The 23,559-nt window shown below is 38.1% G+C and overlaps 3 protein-coding genes across 5 annotated transcripts in view; 1 reads left to right on the forward strand and 2 right to left on the reverse strand.

Moving 5' to 3' along the window:
- The window catches only part of Elp1 (elongator acetyltransferase complex subunit 1), a 56,115-nt gene extending 53,219 nt beyond the window's left edge, over positions 1-2,896 (reverse strand). Inside the window, exon 1 of one of the 2 annotated variants that reach the window (XM_046451285.2) lies at positions 2,727-2,896. The gene's annotated coding sequence lies outside the window, so the exon portion shown is untranslated. Of the gene's footprint in view, positions 1-2,442; positions 2,703-2,726 lie in introns of those variants that run through there. The other variant, XM_046451286.2, reaches the window with a different exon arrangement.
- Positions 2,897-2,934: 38 nt separating this feature from the next.
- Abitram (actin binding transcription modulator) lies at positions 2,935-9,922 on the forward strand. The gene is made up of 6 exons (XM_046451292.2): positions 2,935-3,294; positions 4,305-4,356; positions 5,065-5,194; positions 7,903-7,979; positions 8,094-8,163; positions 8,254-9,922. Exons 1-6 carry the CDS (start codon positions 3,201-3,203, stop codon positions 8,389-8,391), a joined length of 561 nt encoding a protein of 186 aa, XP_046307248.1. The 5' UTR covers positions 2,935-3,200; the 3' UTR covers positions 8,392-9,922.
- A 374-nt stretch (positions 9,923-10,296) lies between these two features.
- Positions 10,297-23,559, reverse strand: part of Ctnnal1 (catenin alpha like 1) — a 64,127-nt gene continuing 50,864 nt past the window's right edge. Inside the window, exons 13-19 of one of the 2 annotated variants that reach the window (XM_058581617.1) lie at positions 19,115-19,165; positions 18,871-19,025; positions 15,281-15,329; positions 12,428-12,484; positions 12,170-12,283; positions 11,444-11,527; positions 10,297-11,350 (exon numbers count right to left, since the gene is read on the reverse strand). In XM_058581617.1, coding sequence (XP_058437600.1) covers positions 11,324-11,350; positions 11,444-11,527; positions 12,170-12,283; positions 12,428-12,484; positions 15,281-15,329; positions 18,871-19,025; positions 19,115-19,165 — 537 coding nt within the window. In that variant the 3' untranslated portion in view covers positions 10,297-11,323. The remainder of the gene's footprint in view (positions 11,351-11,443; positions 11,528-12,169; positions 12,284-12,427; positions 12,485-15,280; positions 15,330-18,870; positions 19,026-19,114; positions 19,166-23,559) is intronic. The other variant, XM_046451288.2, reaches the window with a different exon arrangement.

Raw genomic sequence — 23,559 nt, forward strand, 5'->3', positions numbered from 1 at the left:
CTCAGTTGGTAGAGTGCTTGCCTCGCAAGCACAAGGCCCTGGGTTCAATCCCCAGCCACACACACACACACACACACACACACAAACTATGTATGTATACTGGCAATTGAAAGGAATCTGTAATAAAACAACTTTCATATTCACCAAGACACATTTACTAGTAAACTGCTTTATATACACAAAAAATAAAAATTTAAATAAAAGCACTTACTTTTATCGAGTAGAAAAGAAAATATTGTGAAATGACAAGTTTGCTTAAAAATGATGACCAACATCTTGAAACATTTGATGGCCTGATGGAAATACTTAAAGAAACTTCATTTTCCTGGCCAAGCTTTTACCAATGCAACAGAAAAGATGAGAAAAGCATGCTAAATATGACATCTACTTTGTCTGGAAAAATCAGACTTGCTTTAACACTCAACATTATCTAAGTAGGAAAAAAATATTAATGTGCTGGGTATTTATGCTTCAATCCCTTTAAGGGTTATGACTGAAGTCTGTACATGTTAAGGATGGCAATTACACAGGTCACACTGGCCTGTCACCTTAATCCAAGGTGAATTCTCTCATCTTGGCATCTCATGCATATGACACTGAAAGAATAAAGATGAATCAATCCTTATGGTATTAGGCAGATGTCAAGTGTAACAGGAATAATATAATATATGAGGATTAAGAGAAAGCAAGATCATACAAGGTGAGAACCAAAGCAAATAATGAATGGCTTTATTACATTTTGGTGACGTTATATTCAAGAACTTCTGAAAATTATTTGAACCAAATGATACCATGCAGGTTTTTCATTTAAACAGAATTACATAAGGTGTGGGATTTTCAAATCATAAAAATCACGTCTTTTATCTTTAAAGATGGCCACTGGCATACAACTGAAAGGCGGATGTGAGAAGAGAGAATGCTTGGCAAAGGAAGTAAGCCAGGTACAGAGAGCAGATAAGGACAGGCAACAGAGGCCACTGTGCAGAGTGTCCTAGCGGGTTTTCACACTGGTTTATCTGATACTCATGCTGTCACCTCTTAAGTGGGAAGTTAAAGCAAAAGAAAATGACCGATTTTTTCCTATTATCTTGTAGTTCCTGTCACTTTCACCCCAGTAATGGGCCTTCACCCTTGAAGGGGCCTTCTATCCCCCTCCCCATCTCTAGCACTCCCAGAATCAGCCCCATCAATTCCAGCCCCAGAGGCAGAAGCATCCCTCAGGTAGGCCTCACCCACCTCCAGGCCTCTGAAATCCAAACCAGGGGCATCTCCTTGGAGTTACTGAGTTAAACACCTCAAGTCTGAGGCTTTGCAGTGCTTTTGTGCCAAGGTTTAGGACCTGATGTCTCCAGCACTGTCCCTTGTTTTGACCCCCGACCTAGCTGCTTTATTCAGCTTACCTTTTGTCACTGCACTGCTCATGTCACTTTTGGTTCCTCCAACAAGCATTTAACTAATTCTTCACATTCAATGCTCCTGAAATACTGTGTGGTTTCTACTTTTCTGACTGAACCCTGACAAACACAGCAAACAACTAGGGTTCTGTGATCACCATGTTTTCAAAATCAGTGAGCTCACAGCTAGCCAAAGCAAGCTCATCAATCCCCTCCACCCTAATCCCTTTAGTCTGAAAACAAACTTTCTGAAATTTCCCACCCACCATCCTACTCCCTTACTTTTCAGAGGAAGACATAACCCCTGTTCTTTTAAGACTAGGAAAGGCACAACCTCCAAATGCCCCAGGACCTTGGCATGTTAGTACTCTTTGACATCTGCAACCTCCAACTCCCCTGCCTCCACAGATTCAACTTATTCCAGCCCTTCAAACTGCTAATGATGCCTCCACAGCATTGATGAACCCTGGATCTCCGAATTTTCTGAAAGCTCCTTCATTTTCTTCCTTTGCCCTTCACCTACCAATCTCTGGGCTAATCACTGTACCCATGACTACAAGTACTAAGTAGATAGCTACTATGATGATCAGATAGACTAAATACCTAGTCCTGACTGAACTTGTCTCAATTGCTTTAAACCCACATTGTTAAGCCCATGTTGTTATCACAAGCATATCAAAAGCAATGTGAAGGGCTTCCTATTCTTCCACAAAACAATTCATCCTATTTGGGGAATTAGCGTTTTTTGCCCTGTCCCCATGCTAAAATACCTTATGCTACGATCCGGTTTGTGACATCAAAACTCGCTAAATGCTAGGATGTGAAGATAAAGATTACACAGTCACTGCCACAACTGTTTAGCGGGGAAAGGGGGAGTAAGCCACATAGTATGCCACATTGGATGGAGAAGCACAGGAGACACTACTTACACTTACACACACACACACACACACACACACAAGAAAATCTCAGACGCGAGAAGAGGACCACAGCACAATTCCCGAACCTCCAGTAACTACTGCCTTCCACCGTTGATCAATCAATTCACCTTGGGCAGTTATTATCTATTCCCTGCAAAGAATCCGCAGGCTGGGTTGAGCGCAGCAGAACAGCAGCAAGTCCCGCCCAGGCTGCGACGCCCCGAAGCGCCCCAGATGGCCGCGGGGGAAAAGCCTGCAAGAGAATTCAAGGCTCGAGGGAAGAGGTAGCCCACGCCGCACTCGGCTCCTGGTCTGCAGCGGGCCTCGACGTGCACAGCACCAGGAAGCCTCGGGGCGGACAGGGCCCGCCGGTCCCGTGCCGCAACTGCAGTTACTGCGCACGAACACTCACCTACGCGGCGCTCCGAGGCCCGCAGTGTGCGCACGCGTCTCCGTCTGGGCAACCAAGTTCTCGCGGCGCGCGCTGACCCTCTCACGGTGATCACCCGACCTCAGGTGTAGACGCTAAAACGTGGCTGAGCAGCAAACAGTGCGACCAAGACTCGGGAGCAAGGCGGCGCGGGCGTGACGTCACGCAGCGCAAGGGGCGTGGCCAGGCTGGGGGGCGGCTCCCCGGGTCAATAGCCGTGGCCTTTTCCGTAGGAGCTGGAGCATCCGCGCTGGCTTCCGTCCTCCTGCACCCTCTGTTTTATTTGATCCCCAACTTGACAATGGAACCCACGCACGGTAATTGACAGTGGGCGGAGCCCGTGGGCTAGGGAGCAGCGCACGTGCGCATCACGCGAGCCGCGCGCCGGAAGGACTTCTCTGGCCAAGACCTGCAAAGAGGAGCCGCAGGACTGGGGCCACGGCGAGGGAGGTCGCCATGGCTACAGAGCCCGCGGCCGCCGAGCCCGCGACTTCGGAACCCGCGGTGCCGTCGCTCGTGGATCGTTACTTCACTCGCTGGTACAAAGCGGGTAAGTGCGAGAAGAGGGCGATCTCCGCTGCACCACATCGGCCTGATGCTGCGGGGACTACTGCGACAGATCGTAAATCACGCGCGCCTCCTGGCTCTTCCTCCCAGCATCCGAAGGAGCCGGACGTCAGTGCTCCCCTCCAGGCCGTGGCAATGACGTTTGCAAAGACTTGGAAGCCTGAAATACAGCCGGGCGCGTTCTAGATTTGGCCAGTGCCCTAGGGTTTGCTTGTTTGACTTTGCGCAGGCTAAACAGGTACTCCAGGCTGTTAAGGTCCTTGAGTTCCTGGGGAACTTGAGGGGCTATAGAAAGAAAGATTCTATAGATCCTATAGAAAGTAGCCAGTTCCTTAAAATTAGCAGGTAGAGGCAGAGGGATGTAAACATGCAGAATCTACAGTTTTGTTATCCGCTGGTATTGTCCATTTTGCCATACAGAACCAGGCATTCCTGTGGTAGTGTTTTGTGTAACCTGTAAATATCAGTGGGAGGAGCATCACTGGGGACTCTAACCTAATCCCTACTTTCTCCCTTTCAGTCAGGAATAATGGGTGTCCTCATTTATATTATAGCATGTTTTTCTGTTGGTCGAATTTAGGGTAAACAGCCATCCTGGTTCACACAGTATTGAGGGATTTCCTGGAATGTGAGACTTTCTCTGCTAACATCAGGATAGTTTCAGAAATCACCACCAAAAAAAAAAACAAAACAAAACAAAAGGCCAATGTAGGGTAAGGAATGTGACACTAATTGTATTTCTTTAACAGAAATAATGGGTATAATCATTTTAAAGTGAGGACAAAAGCTGGACGAAGCAGGGGTTTATCACCTTAACATTAAATAAGTGATTCTTGTGGGTCTGGTTCCATTTAAATACTTTTTTTTAAAAAAACTTTATATTTTTTAATTGATTATCTTCATAATTAATTTATCTCAGTGAAACAAAAAAAAGTATCATGTAATGGTAGTAAATATTGATTTAGCAACCAACAAACTTATTTACTCTTCTAGATGTCAAAGGAAAACCCTGTGAAGATCACTGTATACTACAGCACTCTAACCGGTAAGCCAGTCAAAAATTATAAATTATCAAAGACATTTTCTTTTTTTCTGGTATTTAACCTGGTATGGTCTTGGATTAAAGAGCTTATTAGGGCTGGGGCTCAGTGGTAGAGCGCTCGCCTAGCACGTGTGAGGCTTTGGGTTCAATCCTCAGCAGCACATATAAATAAAGGTATTGTGTGCAACTACAACTAAAAATAAAATAAATATTTAAAAAAAAAACTTATTAAATGAACATCACCAAATTACCTTCCACTTGTTGAAATGGTATTATTATAGGAGTTTGGTTGGCAGAAATTGAACATATAATTTTGATTAACTAAACACTCAAATGGAACACATCTTCAGTTATCTGCTACCTAAAGTAGCCACTGCCAGAGCCCATGGAGACCATCACAGTAGAGGCATGTGTGGTATGCTGTATACACAGGAAGACCTTACTTTCCTCTCTTCTACTCCAGTGCTACCTAAATCCCTGTGCTACTACTGTTCACTTTCCTAGAAAGGAAATTCAAATCCACTCTCTCATCTATTATTGAATTTCCGATACTGTAGTTAGGCTCTAATAATAGCCAAAGGAAAAAGAAGGGGGATGATAGTTTTACTAAACAAATGTCAGTTCATATAGACTAGTGCAGGTGGGAACAGTGTTACAGGAGGAATAATTATACCAAGAATTAACACAGAATCAATTTTTTTCTTCCTATAGAATATGTGTCATCACATTGGCAGAATCTCATCCAGTTCTTCAAAGCGGAAAAACAATTAAAAGCATTTCCTATCAGATCAGTACCAATTGTAGCAGACTTCAGAACAAGGTCTCTGGGAAATTTAAGCGGGTATGTCCCTATAATTCTCTGATTATTACCAACAAAAGTCCTCTATATTCATGATATAATAGATCTAGTCTACCTTAAGATCCAGATATGTATGCTCAGGAATGTGTGTATCCATTCTTTTCTGGAAGTTCAGGGTGTTGATTTTAAGATACTCCAACCACAAAGAAATTCTCTCAACAACAACAAAAAAATAGGTATTTCAGGAGGTGTGGTATCTATCATGTTAGGTTCTGTATCACCACTCCTCTTGTCCCAACTCTAATACCAAAATAACAAGATATTTTGTCTTTTCTAGACTTACTAAACTAGTATCTCAAGTTATATAAAATTTAAGTGATTATTCTTTACCATGTTTTGACATGTAAATTAAAAGAAAAAAATCCTGAAACAGTAGGAAAAAAATCAGTCTGAGAAAATAATGTGGTGTTAGCTTCTTACCATTTTTCCACACTAAAACATTACCGGTCAACACATATTTACCCATGTCTTTCACCTCCACTACCACCCAATGCTCAGACAACATGTTCTCTTGATCCTCTACAACTCTAGGCAAAACAAACTCTCTAATAAAAGAATATCATGCCGAGTACAATTTAGTTACATATTCAAGTGTCCTAACAAACCCATCGGATTGGGAAAGTTTCTGCAAATTATGCTTACTGTTCCAGGACACTGTAATAGCATGCCTTATAATTCCTGACTTTTCAACCAGAAACAAATGGACATTAAAAAGCATGTACCTTTCTTAAAAGAAAAAGTCTACAAATACATATAATAGTTAATGCTAATGGATCTCTTGTCAGTGTCCAAAATAGCAACACTACTGTTATTAACAAAGAACAAAGGACCTGCATACTGAACCCAGTACAGATAAGTTTTAATTGTATATCAACTGCTAATCATTTACTCTCTCAAGGGAGGTGATAAGAATGGGTCAAAGCACTTCTCTTTTGATACAAGCCCAATTGTAGATAAGCCCTCTGGAACAAGTTCCCACTTCCTACTTTCCAAAAGTGGAGAGTCACAGTGACACCTGTATTTTGAAATGAAGTCCCCCCCACATAGCGGGGTGAAACCAATGTAGTAATAGTCTCTGAATACCATGCTGTAATGTTTTGAGAGGTAAATTAAAAAGTCATAAAGAACAGTATCTTAAATGCCTGTTTGCTACAGGAAAAGTTCCTGAAAAGAATAGGGCAGCACATGAGACGTGCATGCCCTGACTCCCATGAGCCTCCTTGTAGGTATTTGTCAGACCTCCTCAGATTCCTCCATCTAATGGGAGTGCATGCAACAGTAATCTTGACATCACAAACAGATATGTGTATGGAAATGTGGTATTGATTTAGGGGTTACAGGATAATAGGTAAATAATTTTTATGTGGCTAATTAAAACTCTTTTCCACATTTCTCTTAAATGGAATATTTTAAAATTTTATTTGTTTTTAACTTTTTGCAGGACTGGAGCTGGAACCCAGGAATGCTCTACTACTGAGCTAAATCCCCAGCCCTTTTAATTTTGAGAAAGTCTCGCTAAATTGCCCAAGCTGACCTTGTAGGAACTTGCAGTCCTCCTGTCTCAACCACTTGAGTTGCTGGGATTACAGTACACTCAGCTTGTTATTTTTTTAAATTAGAAAAATCAAAAGAAAAATCCCTTCTTCAGAAAGTCTGAGTGATTAACCCTGATAAAGAGGTTTCTTTATTAAGTTCTAATGTTTTTACATTAGGTAGGAATCTTTTTTTTATATTTATTTTTTAGTCTTAGTTGGACACAATACCTTTATTTTGTTTATTTTTATGTGGTGCTAAGGATCGAACCCAGGGTCTTGCACATGCTAGGCGAGTGCTCTACTACTGAACCACAACCCCAGCCCCTAGGTAGGAATCTTAATGAAATTAACTTTGAACACTATGGCTATCATACCCTGTCATGTTGAATTTTATATTATTATTTGTGGTAGATTTTCCCACATTTTGAAATCTTTACACATAACTATTTGTAACTTTCTCATTTACAGTTGAGAAAATACATTATTAGTCTTGTTTCAGTCAGCTTTTTTACTGCTAAGATCAAAAGACCTGATAAGAATAATTTTAGAGGAAGAAAAGTTTATTGGGGGCTCATGTTTTTCAGAGTCTCAGTCCAGAGATGGCTGATTTTGTTGCTCTGGACCCATGGCAGAAGGGTATAGAGGAGGAGAGCAGCTCAGGACATGGCCAACAAGAAGCAGAAAGAGCCCACCAGAGACAAAATATATACCCCAAAGGCATGCCCCCAGTGATCCACCTCCTCCAGCCACATCCTATCTGCCTTCAGTTACCACCAAGATCCCCATTAAGCAGATTAATGCACTGATTAGGTTAAGGTTGTCACAACCCAATCATTTCACCTCTCAACTTTCTTGCATTGTCTGACACAGTCTTTTCGGGGACATCTAATATCTAAAAAGTAACAAGTTTATAACTAAATTACCTGTTATCACATATAGCTTAGTCAACTGTTTAGTATAAGATTGGTACCAAGCACATAGTAGGCACTTAGTATGTAAATGTTTGAATACATGAATGGTTTCCATGTATTTAAGTGATTTTTATTTAAATTAACACCAGTTTCAGAAGTAGATTGTATTTTAACACTAAGGGGTGCCTCTCAAAGGAAAGTGGAATGTATATCAATTAATCACCTCGCCCTTCTCATTTCCTAGGGGGCACAATTTCTAACAGAACTTGCACCTCTGTGTAAGATTTACTGCTCAGATGGAGAGGAATATACCATATCTAGGTGAGTAACTTTTTAACCACAATTTAGGGGGAAAGCCACAAATACCTTCATTTACTTAAGGAAAAGTAACTATAAAAATTTGTTGTTTCTTAAAAATAATTCTTTTTTAAACAGCTGTGTTAGAGGACGGTTGATGGAAGTGAATGAAAACATTCTCCACAAACCATCTATTCTTCAAGAAAAGGTAAAAAAGAGGAGGAAAATATCCCATTCATGTACCTTTCTTCAGCCCTTGAATCATTTGACAGTATTAAATATTCTGTTTCTTTTCCAGCCATCTACTGAAGGCTACATTGCAGTTGTGTTACCCAAATTCGAGGAGAGCAAAAGCGTAACAGAAGGGTTACTGACACAAAAACAATACGAAGAGGTCATGGTGAAACGCATTACTGCCACAACAGCTACATCATGAGGATGAGATGGAGTGAAAAGTGCTGTAGGACACTTACCCACCCTGGCCTCAAAACGTCAGTGGACTAAAAGAGGAAACCCAGAGTATGTGAAGCATACTCAGCACCCGCCATCAGCTAGGGAGGCCTAATCCTTCCTGTCACCTAGTTTCCCTTTTGTCTTCATCCTTCAAGATCTGTCTTGCCTGGGGACTCATTATGTTGTCAACTGACAAGCAAGGGATGTTTTTCTGATTAAAAACAACAAATCTCTTTCAGGAAAATTGGAAAATGGAAAAATTTTAGGTAGCCAAGTAAAAGCAATTTACCTACCATACCTATGACGTAGAGGAATACATGCCATGTATTTATCATTATTGCCTGAGTTTTCTGTCAGTTTAATATTTTTATTTTTTTAGTTGTAGGTGGACACAATATCTTTATTTCATTTTTATGTCTCTCACATTCTAGACGAGCACTGCACCACTGAGCCACAGCCCCAGCCCTCAGTTTAATATTTTGAAAAACGGTACCCAGCCTTTCTTCAGTGACATTACCAAAGTCTCATCCCATCCCTTTTGCTTCAACTCCTCTGCCTTTAGGTTGTAGGAAAAAAATAGGAGTGCTAAGTATATCTTCATGGCTCCTTATGGAGCTGGGCCTCCCCTCTACAAGGAATGAGATCTCCAACACTGACTTCTTAAATTGCAGACACAAAAAAGGCTTTGCTGGAGCTTTCCTAGCAAATGGATATAGGACAGTGTTCATCTGGTTCTTGCAATACATAGGTTGTAGTTCACTCGGTCTCACACATTTTAGGTACAGTTAATGTCTAGCACAGAAATGACAGAATAATTCGCCCAAAGGCATAGATGCCTTTGAACCAGAATAAAGAATTTCACAAACTAGGGGGAAAAAAATCCCACTGAATGTATGGTTTAACCTTGAGCTGGGGGGTGTTGCTCTTTGGTGGAATGCTTACCTAGTATGCATGAGGACCTGGGTTCAATCCCAAGCACCACAAAAAACGGATTATATACTAAATTTACATGATTTCAAAAAAGAACTTCACATCTTATTTAAGGGATGCAACACATACATACATAGATATAGAAAGGGAAAGAAAATCACTTGATGTGTAGGTTCCTTTGGTTCTTTATCCTCTGATGCTGTTGAAATAATGCTGTCCCTTTCCCATCCCCACTCACGCTTCCATGAGAATATTCTCAGGTATCTAAGAGAGTATTTTGTAAATAAAACTTTAAAAGTTTTTTTTTAGTTCATAAGAAAAAATGTCTTTAAACTTGAATGTCAACATGACTGTCCTCTATATATGACCCCTGACAGGTAGCAACTCCTACAGTGATTGTGCTGAACTGAATATATAAGCACAAGCCAGGAGACCCCCCCGCCTCAGCATAAACACTGATTCTTGAAGTCTTCATACAGCAATACTAGAGATAGGAGAACTACAAATTACATTATATCATTCAATTTTTATTGTAATTTGAGACTTTTGGTTTCACAGAATAAATATCATGTTTGATGACTTGATTATTTAAATAGGTATTTTATGAAGGTCACTAACAGCTGAGTGCATCCCATCCCCCCCATGACTATAGTAAAAATATTTGACAAATACCAACTAGCTAGTTGGTGACAGAATGATTCTTTAGACTCTTTTGTGAACATGGATTGTGTTCACTGACACAGATAAAGATCATGATCATCAGACCAGCTCATATCTACTGCCTTTTGCAATTGATGACATGACTGATTTCAAAATGAATTTCAAAGTGTTGGGGCATAAGCTGACACCATTCCAAAACAGCATTAACTGTATAGTATCACAGGGAGAAAACCCATAAACCAGATCCTTCAGTCAAAGACCCATCCCACAAAAACAGAAAAAGCTTCAAACACTAAAATTAAAAATACTCAAAAAGATGTTTATTTGTTTTATGATGAACATTACCATGCCACATATATAAAATATATTATTATTCAGAATTTAAACAGTTCATTGGTTCCAGTGTCCTTTTAACCTGCCATTCTGCCAACTAATAATAAGAAGGGTAGTTAGAAATTGTTTTATAAGCCAGTAAGAAAGATTTAGGATTCCACCTAGTAGGGTACATTGGCCAGCTATGCTAGAACTAGAACCAAAAGAGCTACCTTTGGCTGGGAGTGTAGCTCAGTGATGAGAGCTTACCTAGCATGCACAAAGCCCTGGTTTTGAGGGCTGCAAAAAATTTTAAAATCCATCTCCTCCAGGAGTTGCTCCAGGGTTTTGTGAGTGACTTCCATTACCTGCCTTAGAGAAGGGACACATGGCATAATAACCCTTACACTGTGAAATGCTTGTTAGAAAACCACTGCCACTAGCATGGGTGGTCTGCTAGGGCGTCCAAGGGGCCCCTGTCATACATGGATAAGGAATGAAGGAAGAGACCAAAGGTTAAAGGAAAGCCCTGTGTTCACCCAGGTTACTGTATATTTTCTCCTGAAATTGGGATTCTAGAGAATAAGCTTAAATATAATAGTTAAGGTACAATATGCCAAGTTGAGCCCTTATTCAAAATAGCTTCTTTGGATTCAACTGTCATTAAGACAGTCGGAGATATTTGGTTTAATGTTTAAAGAACATTATTAATGCAATGTCACATTTTAAAATCGTACTGCAGTTAGAATTCTAGCAACTACCGTGGCATTTATTAGTTGTCAGAAAGCATCACAATCTGAAGATCAGAAAATAAAGCAAGATTTCAGTGCTGTTTTCATTATAAAACTGTTGAATTTCTGAAAATATAAAGAGTCGTATGTTTCTTAAAAATGTCAGCTTTGCCACATGATGTTCCAGAGATCGGGCCCCAGAGCTTCTCAAGTTTTTATGTCCACAGCATCTTTATTTGTAACCGAGACCCATCTGTTATTTTCCATCTGAAGCTGGAAAAGTTAATGACAATTAGTTTCTGCTTTACTCTGAAACAAAAAAAAATTAAGTAGTAACTATTATTTTCTTTTGCATTTTCCTTTAAGCTAATAAAGTGAGTTTAATATAGAAAACTGCCTCACCTTCTTCAGCAATTTGTAGCAAAGTGAGAGAAGGTGGATCAAGAGCGCCATCATGGATCTTGTCTTTGTAATACACTTATCGACCTACAGTGACAGAAAGCATGCAAATTAGATTCCAAAACTGGTACTTCTAAAACTTTATCATTTATTTGGTTTTAAAGTGATAACATTTTTCCACTGTGGAAATCTAACAGATTGAGAAAGGTATAAATGTATGATCAGACTCGAAGTGCAGAACATAGGACAGGGTTTGTTGCCCAGATCTCATGCCTGTTTCATGAACCCCAGGAAGAATGGGTGGAAAAGCAATTCATCTACCTCCAGCTCTTTAGGAATTTTTTAAAGAGCTCTAAGTAGTGGCAGGGAATCCCCCACTTTATAATTCCTCCTGCTCTGCTCTGTGGACATAAGCCTACATTCCCTCAGATAATTTATGGGAACCCAGACTTAGGCGTTTGTGCTTTATACTCAGGGTAGCTGCTCTGTGTTATGGAATTAATCTATGTTCAAAAAGCTAATTTAATTGGTTAGCCTGTTCCTTGGGGTCAGTTATAACAGCAGATAATAAATAGATAATAAATGATTTTTTTCAGTCAAGGAATGAAAAATGGAAATTAGCCTTCTATATCCTACTTTATTTTAAGAAAAAGGACCTGGAGTAACTTGATGAAAAACAGGTGTACAAGTTTCTCAAGTGTCTCCTTGAGTAATCCCCCTCTCTTTTACCTTTAGAAACATTTTATTCTGCAAAGATGCTTTAGTTACTGTCTGGAGCTGGTGGCATAGAGGAATTAACTTGTTTATTTCCAGAAGAAGCATAAGCTTGTCATCATCTTTCAGCTGAAATATAATTTAGGAAGTTACAACAACCCCATCAAAACTGCATCTTTTAATACTTTAAATACCTTTATATCTTAATATATTCCCAAAGTGGGTATACATGATACCACCACCAGTACTAGACAGGGAGAAGGCAGGTATTACCTGTTTTGAAAAAGCTTGTACACTTGAAGTAAGCTTTAAACCCTCTGCAGCAAAAACCTGGTAGAATGAAAACAATCACTAGTTTAGATAGATGTCTTATGGGTTGGTAAGAAATATACACATTAATATTTTCATATAGTTTGAAAAATACGACCTAGACATTAAAAGCAAGTCTCAGAACTCCTACATTTTTTGTTTTACCCCAGAAACAGGTTTAGCTGAATTCAGAAGTTTTCCTGGACCTGATACAAACTAATCACTGGAGAGGCTCCTCTGTAGCTGGAAACTTTCAATTATTCTGAAGGGTTACACAGATCTGTGATACTCAAATTATGTCTGGTTTTGGGAGGGACCCTGAACTCAACTCATAAAATCCCCAACTATAAAAAGATGATGAATCTTGGTGCATGAGGTCAAAAAGGCTAGAACTTTCTTACTTACATCTAACCAAGATTAAATGTGTCACCTATACACATTCCATCACCCAGCCACTTGAGAGGATCGACTCAGTTGTTGGTTTTTTTATTGTTTTCTGACTACCTCTTCACCATGCATTTTATTTACAATTTAGTGAGCAGGAAGAAGAACAGTGAAAAATAGGATTGGACAAGTAAGACAGGAATATTCAGGACATCATGTTAAAATGGTGTGAGAGGTACCGTGGACATAAAGGGATGAAGACTCTGTTTTAGGTGGCAGCAGAAATAAAGGAGAGAATGGAGCAAATATGAAAGTTATTTATAAATAAAAATAACAGATCTTTGTAGTAAACTCGATTAAAAAATAATGAGGAGAAGACTAATTCCAAAGTTAACTTTCACCCTTTATTCAACAGCCTTGACACCTTGCTGCTGTTGGTGAAGTGGTCTCAAGGATCAGAGTCCTTGCTTCCTTCCCTGCCCTTTGAAAGGGAAACCACGAGCTACTTCCAGAATCTAACTGGATGTCTCACTTCCCTGGGTGCTCCTCACCATTCCACATTACCACTCTCTCTTCTGCATATCTTCTCTTTCCTTTTCAGTCTGTAAACTCCTTAGGTCAAGATCCTTGCTATCTTAAAGAATAACATGGTTTTAAAACTACTTTAAAGCTGATAACTCCCAAGGTGCTCTCTCCATTCCTGAACTACCCTGTATATTCTACTTGGCAGTTGTAGTTAACATGAGCAAAACAAAATACTTGATTTCCACCTTCTAAATCTGATATTCTCCTTCAATGTTCCCTTGCTCAATAAATGACACTATCATTTACCATGTTGGCCAAGCCAAAACCTTTAGAATTTAAGTCAGATGATGCTACTGCTTCTGAAAACCCTCGGTGGATTTACCATCATGCTTCACCACTTTCCTCTGACTCACTCCACTCCATCCAACATTGTTCCCTTATTCTTCTTCAGATATATGTAGCCGAACCCTTACACCTCAGGGCCTTTGCACTGGTTCTGCCCATCTGAAATACTCTACCCCCACTTATCCATCCAAGTCACTCTCTTGCTTCATTAATGTCACTATTCAGATGTTACCTACCTCCTTAGAGAAGTCTTTTCTATCCTATCACCTTGATATTCTTGTCCTACATGATTTTATCTACAAGTACTTATATATATGCATTATATACTAAACTTTCTAATGTCTATTTCCTGACACTAAAATATAAGCCTTATGGGGGCAGGGGATTTTTTTGGTTCACTGTTCTCCCCAGAGTTCTTACCCACCATCTGACATGTAGCTTAATAAATATTTGTTGTGTGAAACATGCCATTTTATGTTCATCTTAGTTTAGAGACAATTAGACACAGGTTTAAGGCATATGCTCACACAGAAGGTGAGTAATGTGCAGTATACAATAGAATGAACACAGGCCAAAGTGAACAGAATGAATCCAGAATTTATTGCAGTTGTGTTAAGGGGGAAAGTTCATTTTTAAATCTAATTTATAGAAAAATCCAGAAAAAAAATATCTGCTATGATTCTTCTTTGTTGACAATCACCCCTTTTAGCTGAAATCCTTTTCCTGAAGTGGTGCAAGCAGAAGGAAACTATATGAGAGTGAAACAGTGATAGAAATTCCAGATTTCTATGTAGGAATTCTCTTGGAAAACAGGCTAACATAAGGAGGGTAAAACAGGAAAGGAGGCGTGGAGTGGCGGTGGCGTGTGTCTGGAGTCCCAGCTACTTGGGAGGCTGTGATGGGAGGATTGCTTGAGGCCAGGAGTTCCAGAGCAGCCTGGGCAACACAGCAATACCCCACCTCAAAAAAGTAAAGAAAAGAAAACAGGAAAGAAATTTTACAACACACTTGCCAACCTAAAGCTTCTAACCAGAGGAAAGATAAATGGAGACAGGTTTACATGGAATTCCATTAGACACAGGGCAAAAGGGTGGTACCAAAATATCTCTCTCCCTAGATTCCCTAAATCATCATGTACATGGAAGAAAAGAAGGAAACTAACAAGTACTGAGTACCTTCTAGTGGTCTTCAGTCTATTACTTCTGAAAATTTTTTATGTGTTACCTCATTAAATCAATATCATTCATCCAATGCAATTATGAAGAGGCCAAAGAACTTTTCTAGAACTCTGGAAGATATAAGGGATTTGCATCTGCTTTCAGGATATTTTCATCTACTTGGGACTTGCATCTGTTTCAAGTTTGCAACATTGCATCTGTTGACTACCAATCAAGCCTGTTCTGCTTTATCCCTATAATATTTTTTGTTTCTAATGAAATAACCAAGAAAGCTTGACAAAACATTATGCAAGCCCTCTTTCTTTCTACTTGTCTACTGCTCTCTAAAGCCCAACATTAAATTAGCCCAACATTAAAACAGTATAAAGTAAAAAATAAAACGTACCTCTAGATGATGAATTAAGTCCTGGGAAGTTTTCAGTGGCCCTTCTCCTCTAAAATAAAATGAATTATTAGTAAGGTTAAAAAAATTGTTGGCTGAAAATTGGCTGCAAAATATAATTTCAGAACATTCTGTGTATTGATAGATCCCAAGAACAGACTCATAATATTGGAACATTTTTCTTAAAGCAACTTTAATCTTTATAACTTCTTTGTGCACTTTTTTTTGTCCATGCAAACATTATATATGTTGATTTTATAATGTAAAGACATTTAAAATTAGCAAGTTATATTTGAGTTCTATTTGTCCTTTTTAATCTTTTTTGTGTTGTTTCATGAATTAAATATATGAGATTTATAATATCTTAACTAAAAGTCCTTTGTTACATAATGAAAACAGAATCAGATCAAAGTCAGAAGATTCTAATTTCAATTCTGGTAGGAACTCAGTTATTCATCTTTAAAAAGGCATATTATTTAAGTTTCAACTTTGAATGCATAAGATAATCATGATAATTCTTGTGCTACCAGTCTTACAAAGAGATTGGGAAATATCAAATTTAAAACTACCAAAAAAATTAACAACTCTAAAAGATGAAAAGTAGATTGCAACAAAGAAAATAACAGAAAGAACATAAGAGCAGCAATATACTAGACATAACAACAGAAAATCTGTACTCTAGTAGCAACCAGTACTTCCACTTAATAGCTTTGTGACCAAATCATTCCTGATCCCTAATAAATTGTTGAGAGTATCTAAAGAAATCATAAAGCAAAAGGCACTGGTACATTTGAAATGTTTTCAAACTAATAGGCATTAGAAAATTTAAAACATATAAATTAAGAAATATAAATTATTGCATATAACTTATTAAGAAACCCTATACATTATTATAAGAAAGTTCAACAACAGCCTGAGGAGAGGTTTGAAACTGCCTAAGAAAATTGCAAAGCTAAATACTGTGAAGATTCACAGTCAGAAACAAGGACATAGATGAAGTTGGCAAACCACAGGTCTTAAGGGAAAATGGAGACAACTATTGAGGAAACAGGTAAACAGTGTGGGTACAAAACAAAACCAACCTGGGATGTTATCACAAGGAGGTAATTGTATTACCAAGATTTGTCTAAATGATACAAGGTGTTTCGCCATTACAGAAAATCCATCTTCTTGTCTTAAACTTCATTTCTGTCAAATAACCATATTCTAGCAACAATTCCCATTCCACAGAGTTTTTGTTTTATTTTGGAACTGGGGATTGAACCTAGGGGTGGTTAATCACTGAGCCACATTCCCAACCTTTTTATTTTTTATTTTGAGACAGGGTTTCACTAAGTTGCTTAGGGCCTCCTAATTTGCTGAGCCTGGCCTTGAATTTGTGATCCTTCTGCCTTAGCTTTCTATTTTGCTGAGATGAGCACCATCATGACCAGCTCCATTCCACAGTTTTAGGAATTCCTACCACTGATGGGACAGCCCCTTCACTTCCCAGTCTTGTTGGGATAGACTCTGTCTATATCCAAATCCACTATTCTGACTTAATAACAAAAAAAAATTCTTATCACATTTTCCTGACATATTCTGAAATAACAAAGAGCAGATATATCTTTTAAAAAAATCAGACAAACATTTTGGGAAGATTTTATATAACATACTACATTCACTAAATTAATAATGTATTTCTCCATCTTTTATTAGTCAAAAACTTTTTTTAAAAAGCATGATCTTCGTGCTAGTTAGAGATAAGTAGCATGATTCAGCCAAAGGTTGAGACTTCAATTTCAGCAGTCTATAGAAATTGTTTGTTATGTGAACACAGGAGTTCACTTTTTATGTTCCTTTATGTGTGGAGCGGGGGAAAGGAGACTAGAGATTGAATACAGGGGTGCTCTACCAATGAGCTACATCCCCAGCCCTTTTTATTTTGTTCAGGCTGGCCTCAAACTCATGATCCTCCTGCCTCTGCCCCCTAGGTAGCTGGGATTACAAGTGTGTGTCACAGCAATCAGTCCCATTTTATGTTCTTTTGTAGACTTAAGCCTTCAAATTTTTTAAAAAAGTAAGAACTAAGCAAGAAGATCAAAATTATTGCTGGGAAGACTCAATTGAGAAGAAACTCACTAAACTCAATTAAAAACTAAGAAAGAAACCACCAAAGAGGAATGGTATCCAATGATGGAAAATACGGTAAGGTATTAACAAGAGATTGTTAGTTAGCAGAAAAATTTCACAGAAGACTCCTATCATTTCACAGAAGACATCATCAAGAGGCAAGTGAAGCTTCTTCCCTGTGGAATGCTTTGTGCCCACTCCTGGTTTTCCTTCCACATGAAGGAACTCCACAAACATAACATCCCTCACCTCTGTCTGCCATGTCATTTATTCCACCCCATAAGATGGTCAGACACTCATCTTTTCAGTCTTTGTGGAGACCCTGAAAAACCCAGTTGGAATTACAGCCCTTCCCTCTCTCCTTTATCCCTGGGAGTGAAATGCCTTTGGGAGCCACCTGCACTTCCATGTGTTTTAGAGAACATCCTGCCCCAGGAGGCAAGACTGCTTCATTCTAGGGGTCATTTTTAAAGCCCTACTTGCCTGCGGTTATAAACTACACTCTTCAATTCCACTTTATTAATCTTTTCAAAGCCAAAATGAGTAGGAAAGGAGGTACCTAGGAGATACTCAAGTATCAAAACCTGATTTTCCGAATTTCTGAAAAAGACAAATTTCAGAAAGTGAATAAAAGTTTGAAGTCATTCCTTGAGGAAAAAAATCTAGAACAGATTATTGAGCAGATAACTGGTTTTAGCTAAGCAGAATGTGTATAATTTAATATAGCAAAAGACTGGAATATGATCAAAATTAACATGAATAAGGCATTTGATCAAGGGCCTTATAACATGGATAAGACAGAGAATACAGAAAAGGGAGTACTAAAGTTACGGAAAGTCTCCTCTCCATAATGAAAGGTGACTCATGGAGATTTGGCAATCAATAGAGATAGGTCTTCATAGATCTATTCATTAATCTTTGTCCAATCATTACTTGTGTAGAGATAGAAAAGGCACATTCTCTAAATGTACTGGTGTTGGCTGGGCGATATGATATATAGGTTGACAAAAAGCAGAATGTAAATTATTTCAAAATTCTGGAAAGAATAGGATACAAAACTAGAAAAGGATCACTTTTACACCTAACTCTCAATTAAATAGATGTGTCTTCTTCTTGTACCCGCTGAAGTAAATTGTCATAGTAAGTATTTCCAGTCTTGTGTGTGTGTGTGTGTGCGCGTATGTGTACAAGGGATAAAACTCAGGTCTTCACACATACTATCCACTGAGCTTCATCCCTGCCATTTCTACTTTGTTTGGGGACAAAGTTGTCCAGGTTGGCCTTGAACTTGTGATCCTCCTACCTCAATCTCCTGAGTCGCTAGGATTAGAGATGTGTACCAGTGCACATGGTTTAACTACTTCCAGTCTTTTTACCATGCCTTTGCTAGAGACTTTAACCTCGTAATGATTTAACATGGCACTTTTTCTTTATAACAAGTATCAGACTAATTTTAAAAGATCAAAATGTAACCACATTACCTAGTAAATAAATATAGAGAATAGGCCATCCTGGACATGTTCCGTCCATATTGAACAATCTCATTCTCCTGATCCTCCCACTTCTCAATTTCGCAGTCAGCATCAGAGGTGAGCAAACCCAACTTAAGTCCAAGCTTTGCTATCTTGGCTTGCTCCTACAAACATATATTTTAATCATAACTTTGTCATTGTTGATGCAAAAGGAAGAATAGATGTAAGATTATTACAAAAGAAAAGGCTTTACCTCAGAGTCAGGCTTGTCCAGCTTTAATGATTTCAGGTTTGCATTATTCTTCTGTGACAATAAAAAAATTGAGATTTCTTAAAAGGCAATACATTTAATTGTGAGAAAATATAATAGTAATAATGTAACAAAGTCTAATTTTAACATATCATAGCTAAATCATATTATGTATTTTAAACTAAACAAACAATTGCTGAATTGCATGCAGCTTTGAACAGGTGGTTGGTTTGCAACCTGGAGCTAGGGAAACCAGGTCAGTGTCCTGTTTCACAGTGTCCTCTGTGTCTGCAGTTGCTCTCCTCTTTGCACAAGGGTTTTGGAGACCTCTCAAGACACTTCTGCAATATCCTTGGGAAGCAATAATAATGTCCCTCAAACCTCTCTGGCTTATCTATTGCAACAAGATTATTATATGCTTGAATTATTCTCATGAAATAATGTATTAAAAATAACCACTGGGCTGGGGTTGTGGCTCAGTGATAGAGCACTTGCCTAGCATGTGAGGCACTGGGTTCAATTCTCAGCACTGTATAAAAATAAATAAAATAAAGGTACATTGAAAACTACAAAAAAAAAAAAAAAATTAAAAAAACACCTGTAAGTACTTCATACTTTCCCAATGGTTATGACTCCAGAATTAAATTCCTTTAAATAATGTGCCTTTAGAAGGCTAAATTTCAACATCTTTGTTCCATTGCCATCACAATTGTTCAGATTGTATCCCAGGTTATAAAGATTACATTTAGATTTAATATGTAAACCAATGTTCAACGGTTTCCTATTTTTGAAAGAGCAAGTTTGTTTTAATATAAATTATTTGGAACTCAGAATATATTTCTCCTAGAAAGGGAGAGATCTATACTAGTTCTATACAAGTTCACAGATAACTACTCATTTGAAGAACAGGGTACCAGGATAGACCCTATAGTACTAACAACTATGTTTCTCCAATACCTTTAAGATGTGTATATATAGATGTCCCTCAACTTATAAGGGGATTATGTACTGATAAACCCATCATAAGCTGAAAATATAAAAAGTCAAAAATGCATTTAACATACCTAACATACTGAGTCTCATAGTTTATCAACATATATATGGTAGAGTATCAGCTGCTCCCCTCATGATCACCTACCTGGCTCACTGGGAGCTTCGGCCCTCTGCCACTGCCCAACCAGCATCGTACTACTTACAGCAAGCTTGGTAAAGATCAACATATAATGTATGCTTTCTACTGAAAGGGTATCACTTTTGCACCACTGTAAAGTGATAAGATCACATAAGTCAGGGACCATCTGTGTGTGTGTGTGTGTGCACGCGCGCACGCGCATGCATGTGTGTATATATCATGCTCTGTGTAACATTTTGGTTAACTAAATAATGCATATACGATGGTGGTTCCAGTAGATTATATCACCTAGCAATGTCATAGTCATCTTAGTTCAAGTACACTATGATATTATTACAACCATGAAATCACTTAATAACATATTCCTCAGAATATGCTCCCCACTGTAAAGTGATAGGGGACTGTGTGTGTGCGTGCGTGCGTGTGTTTTGGGCTCCTTTTTTGTTTCCCTTGTTACAACCTGATTTGTTACTTCTGTTACCAATTTCACTTCAGAACAAAACTGTTCCCTTCTTTTCCTATTCCATAGTTTAGATGCACTCATTGAACATAGCCATTCTGAGACTTTTAAAATTATGTTTATTTTAAACACATAAATGAGGTAAAAGGACATGAAATAAAATGCATAGAGGAACTACAAAATTATACACATACATGAACACACAGGCAAATGCAAGCTGGCTCTTGTGCTTATTAGAAAACAAACAGACATGATCAATGATCTCTGGCTCCTCCTTGGATAGTCATATCATCTTTATTTCCTTCTAGCAGACTATAAAGCAAATCATAAAGCAATTGAGAAAGTTAAGAATATTCTCAAGATTTTTAGGCCTTATTTTAGTTAGAATTTTTACATCCCACTGTATTCTTTGACATTAGCTGTATTTATTTATTATGTTTTTAATTTTACAAATTGTTATTAAAGAGTTTAATGAAGACTACAAGAGGATTGACCTACTCTTTTCATCTCACTAATGTGACCTCGCTTGCCATCTAGTGGACACTATTTTAAAATGCAGTCAGGTGCAACAGTTTGAATTGCTTAAGGCTGAAGACTTTGAGCCTCTGAAAAGAGAGCTACAAATTTCTAGGAATATAATTAGCTGTGTTATCCTCAAATAAGGAGATGGTTTGTGATTCTGAAATTATTTCTTACTAAAGATAATGCTATTTAGTCCAATAAAATCTTTGCTCCATTCCATCTATTAAAAGCTGTATGAAGACTGGGGCTGGGGTTATGGCTCAGAGATAGAGCCCTTGCCTAGCATGTGTGAGGCACTGGGTTCGATCCCTGGCACCACATAAAAAGTAAAGACAAATAAAATAAAGGTTCTGTGTCCATCTAGAACTAAAAAACTAAAAAAAAAAAAATTAGAAAGCTCTGTGATGTCTCTTCTAACTTCAAAAAAATATTTTGTAATAATCCTAAGTTATAGGAGTTGAAAAAAAAATTCAAGCTATCCCTATTTGCTTAAACCCAATAGGATTATTAACTATAATATAAACTAGTAGACTTAAGTAGGGTTAAAATAACAACAACAAAAAAATAGACAAATTTCTATCTAGACTTTCAACGCCCTGAGGATAGTTTAAGGCATAGAAGCTCTTTTCAAACACACACACACACACAAAATTATTTTGCAGTGTTATAGTTGCTTCTGCACTAGCTACATTGTTTTCAAATACTGATTTTCAATATTTTTTAATTTTTTTTTTTTTTAGTTTTAGATGGACACAATACCTTTGTTTTGTTTATTTATCCATTTTTATGTGGTGCTAAGGATCGAATCCAGTGCCCCACATGTGAGGCAAGCGCTCTGCCACTGAGCCACAACCCCAGCCCCTGATTTTCAATATTAAATGCCGGTTTTCTTTTTAAAATAAACTAAGTATATGCCATTTTTTAAATCTGGGGGTTTGCTTAATCATTTGAGCTTCCCCTACACCAACCACCACACCCACTGTTACTTCTACATCCCAAACATGGGCACTTTACACTCTTATCTCTTCATTGCCATTTCTCTCTTCTGATACTCACCATCTATTCTTCTTGATAATCATTCACACAAATTCTCTCTCCTCTCTATTCATTTTCGTTTTCTGTGAGTTTAAACCTGTACTCTCCAATAGAGTTAGCCACATGTAGCCGTTGAACACTTGAAATGTGGCTTGTCTGAATTAAGATGTGCTGTGTGTGTAAAATACACACCAGGCTTTAAAGACTTAGGCTGACAGGAATACTTCAAAAAGGTTCCATAGTTACATGTTGATTATGTGTTGAAATGATAATATTTGGGATATACCAGATTAAATATAATATGAAATTTCACAATTTTCTTTTTAAAAATATGACTACTATAAAATTTTTAATTATGTATATGCCTTGAATCATATTTCTACTGAACAAGTCCAAGCTAGGCTGGCTGAAACCAGCCTACCTTTTTCATTGACTAAATTATTGCATTATTTTCTAAGTGACATACTTGTACAGGCAGTTCTAGGAAAACGGAAAACTGCACTTAACAAAATGTCTTTAAAATCCCCACCTGCAGAACATATCTTTTAGCATCTTTTTCAACATCACTGCACCACTGCCTAGCCTATTGCCCAGCAAACAGAAGATGGCCAAGGAGTATTTCGTGGTTGAACAGATGAACAGATGAATGTTTTTTTGTCTCAACCGAAACACTGACATTATAAGAACTTTCAGCTATAAAAATGTACCCTTCTTTGTGACTGGGGAACTGGGTATAATTTTATGTGGGGCATAATTTACCATTCTTTTATTTTCTCATTTGCCATTGTTTTCCCTCTATTTCTGAAGTTAGAATTATTAGGACACTTGATGATTTTAGAAAAGTGGTCCTTTTTGATAAATGATTTTTTGTTATTATAATCTCTGCTTTTCACAGCTTGCATTTTATTCAAAACTATGAATTTCTATAGAATGATCTCTATAAACAAATTGCTCTGGTCCTCAAAACATCACCTGGGTAACATGACCAATGTTAAAATGCTATCAGCCAGAAGATAGGAATTGTCATTCCCAAAATGGATCTTAGGACCAGCTAGGCGCTCAGTTACCCCTCTGTATCTTTCCCAAACACATGGTATGTTTTCATCTAGGTAGAAAGTGTATTAAAATTTTTAATTTACAGAAAATGAATCCAACAAAACCTAGCAAATTAGACCCAGGATGTGAAGAACAAAATGACTTCTGACCTTAGATTAGGGCGTATTAATCACAAATTCTGTTACCCATCCTCTCAAATCCTCAAACCCAACACAAATATTCAGAGTATGGGCCACATGTAGA

This window comes from Marmota monax, unplaced genomic scaffold (genome assembly GCF_021218885.2).
Source record: "Marmota monax isolate L192 unplaced genomic scaffold, Marmota_monax_Labrador192_F-V1.1 WCK01_AAM20220418_F8-fsc00020, whole genome shotgun sequence".
Taxonomy (NCBI): Eukaryota; Metazoa; Chordata; class Mammalia; order Rodentia; family Sciuridae; genus Marmota; species Marmota monax.

What these genes read in the sequence shown, in the direction of transcription:
- Abitram (XM_046451292.2), top strand. Translation starts at nt 3,201, where the DNA reads ATGGCTACAGAGCCCGCGGCCGCCGAGCCCGCGACTTCGGAACCCGCG. An exon ending in ATACTACAGCACTCTAACCG is followed by an intron (nt 4,357 to 5,064) that starts GTAAGCCAGTCA and finishes TTCTTCCTATAG; the next exon opens with AATATGTGTCATCACATTGG. An exon ending in GAGGAATATACCATATCTAG is followed by an intron (nt 7,980 to 8,093) that starts GTGAGTAACTTT and finishes TTTTTTAAACAG; the next exon opens with CTGTGTTAGAGGACGGTTGA.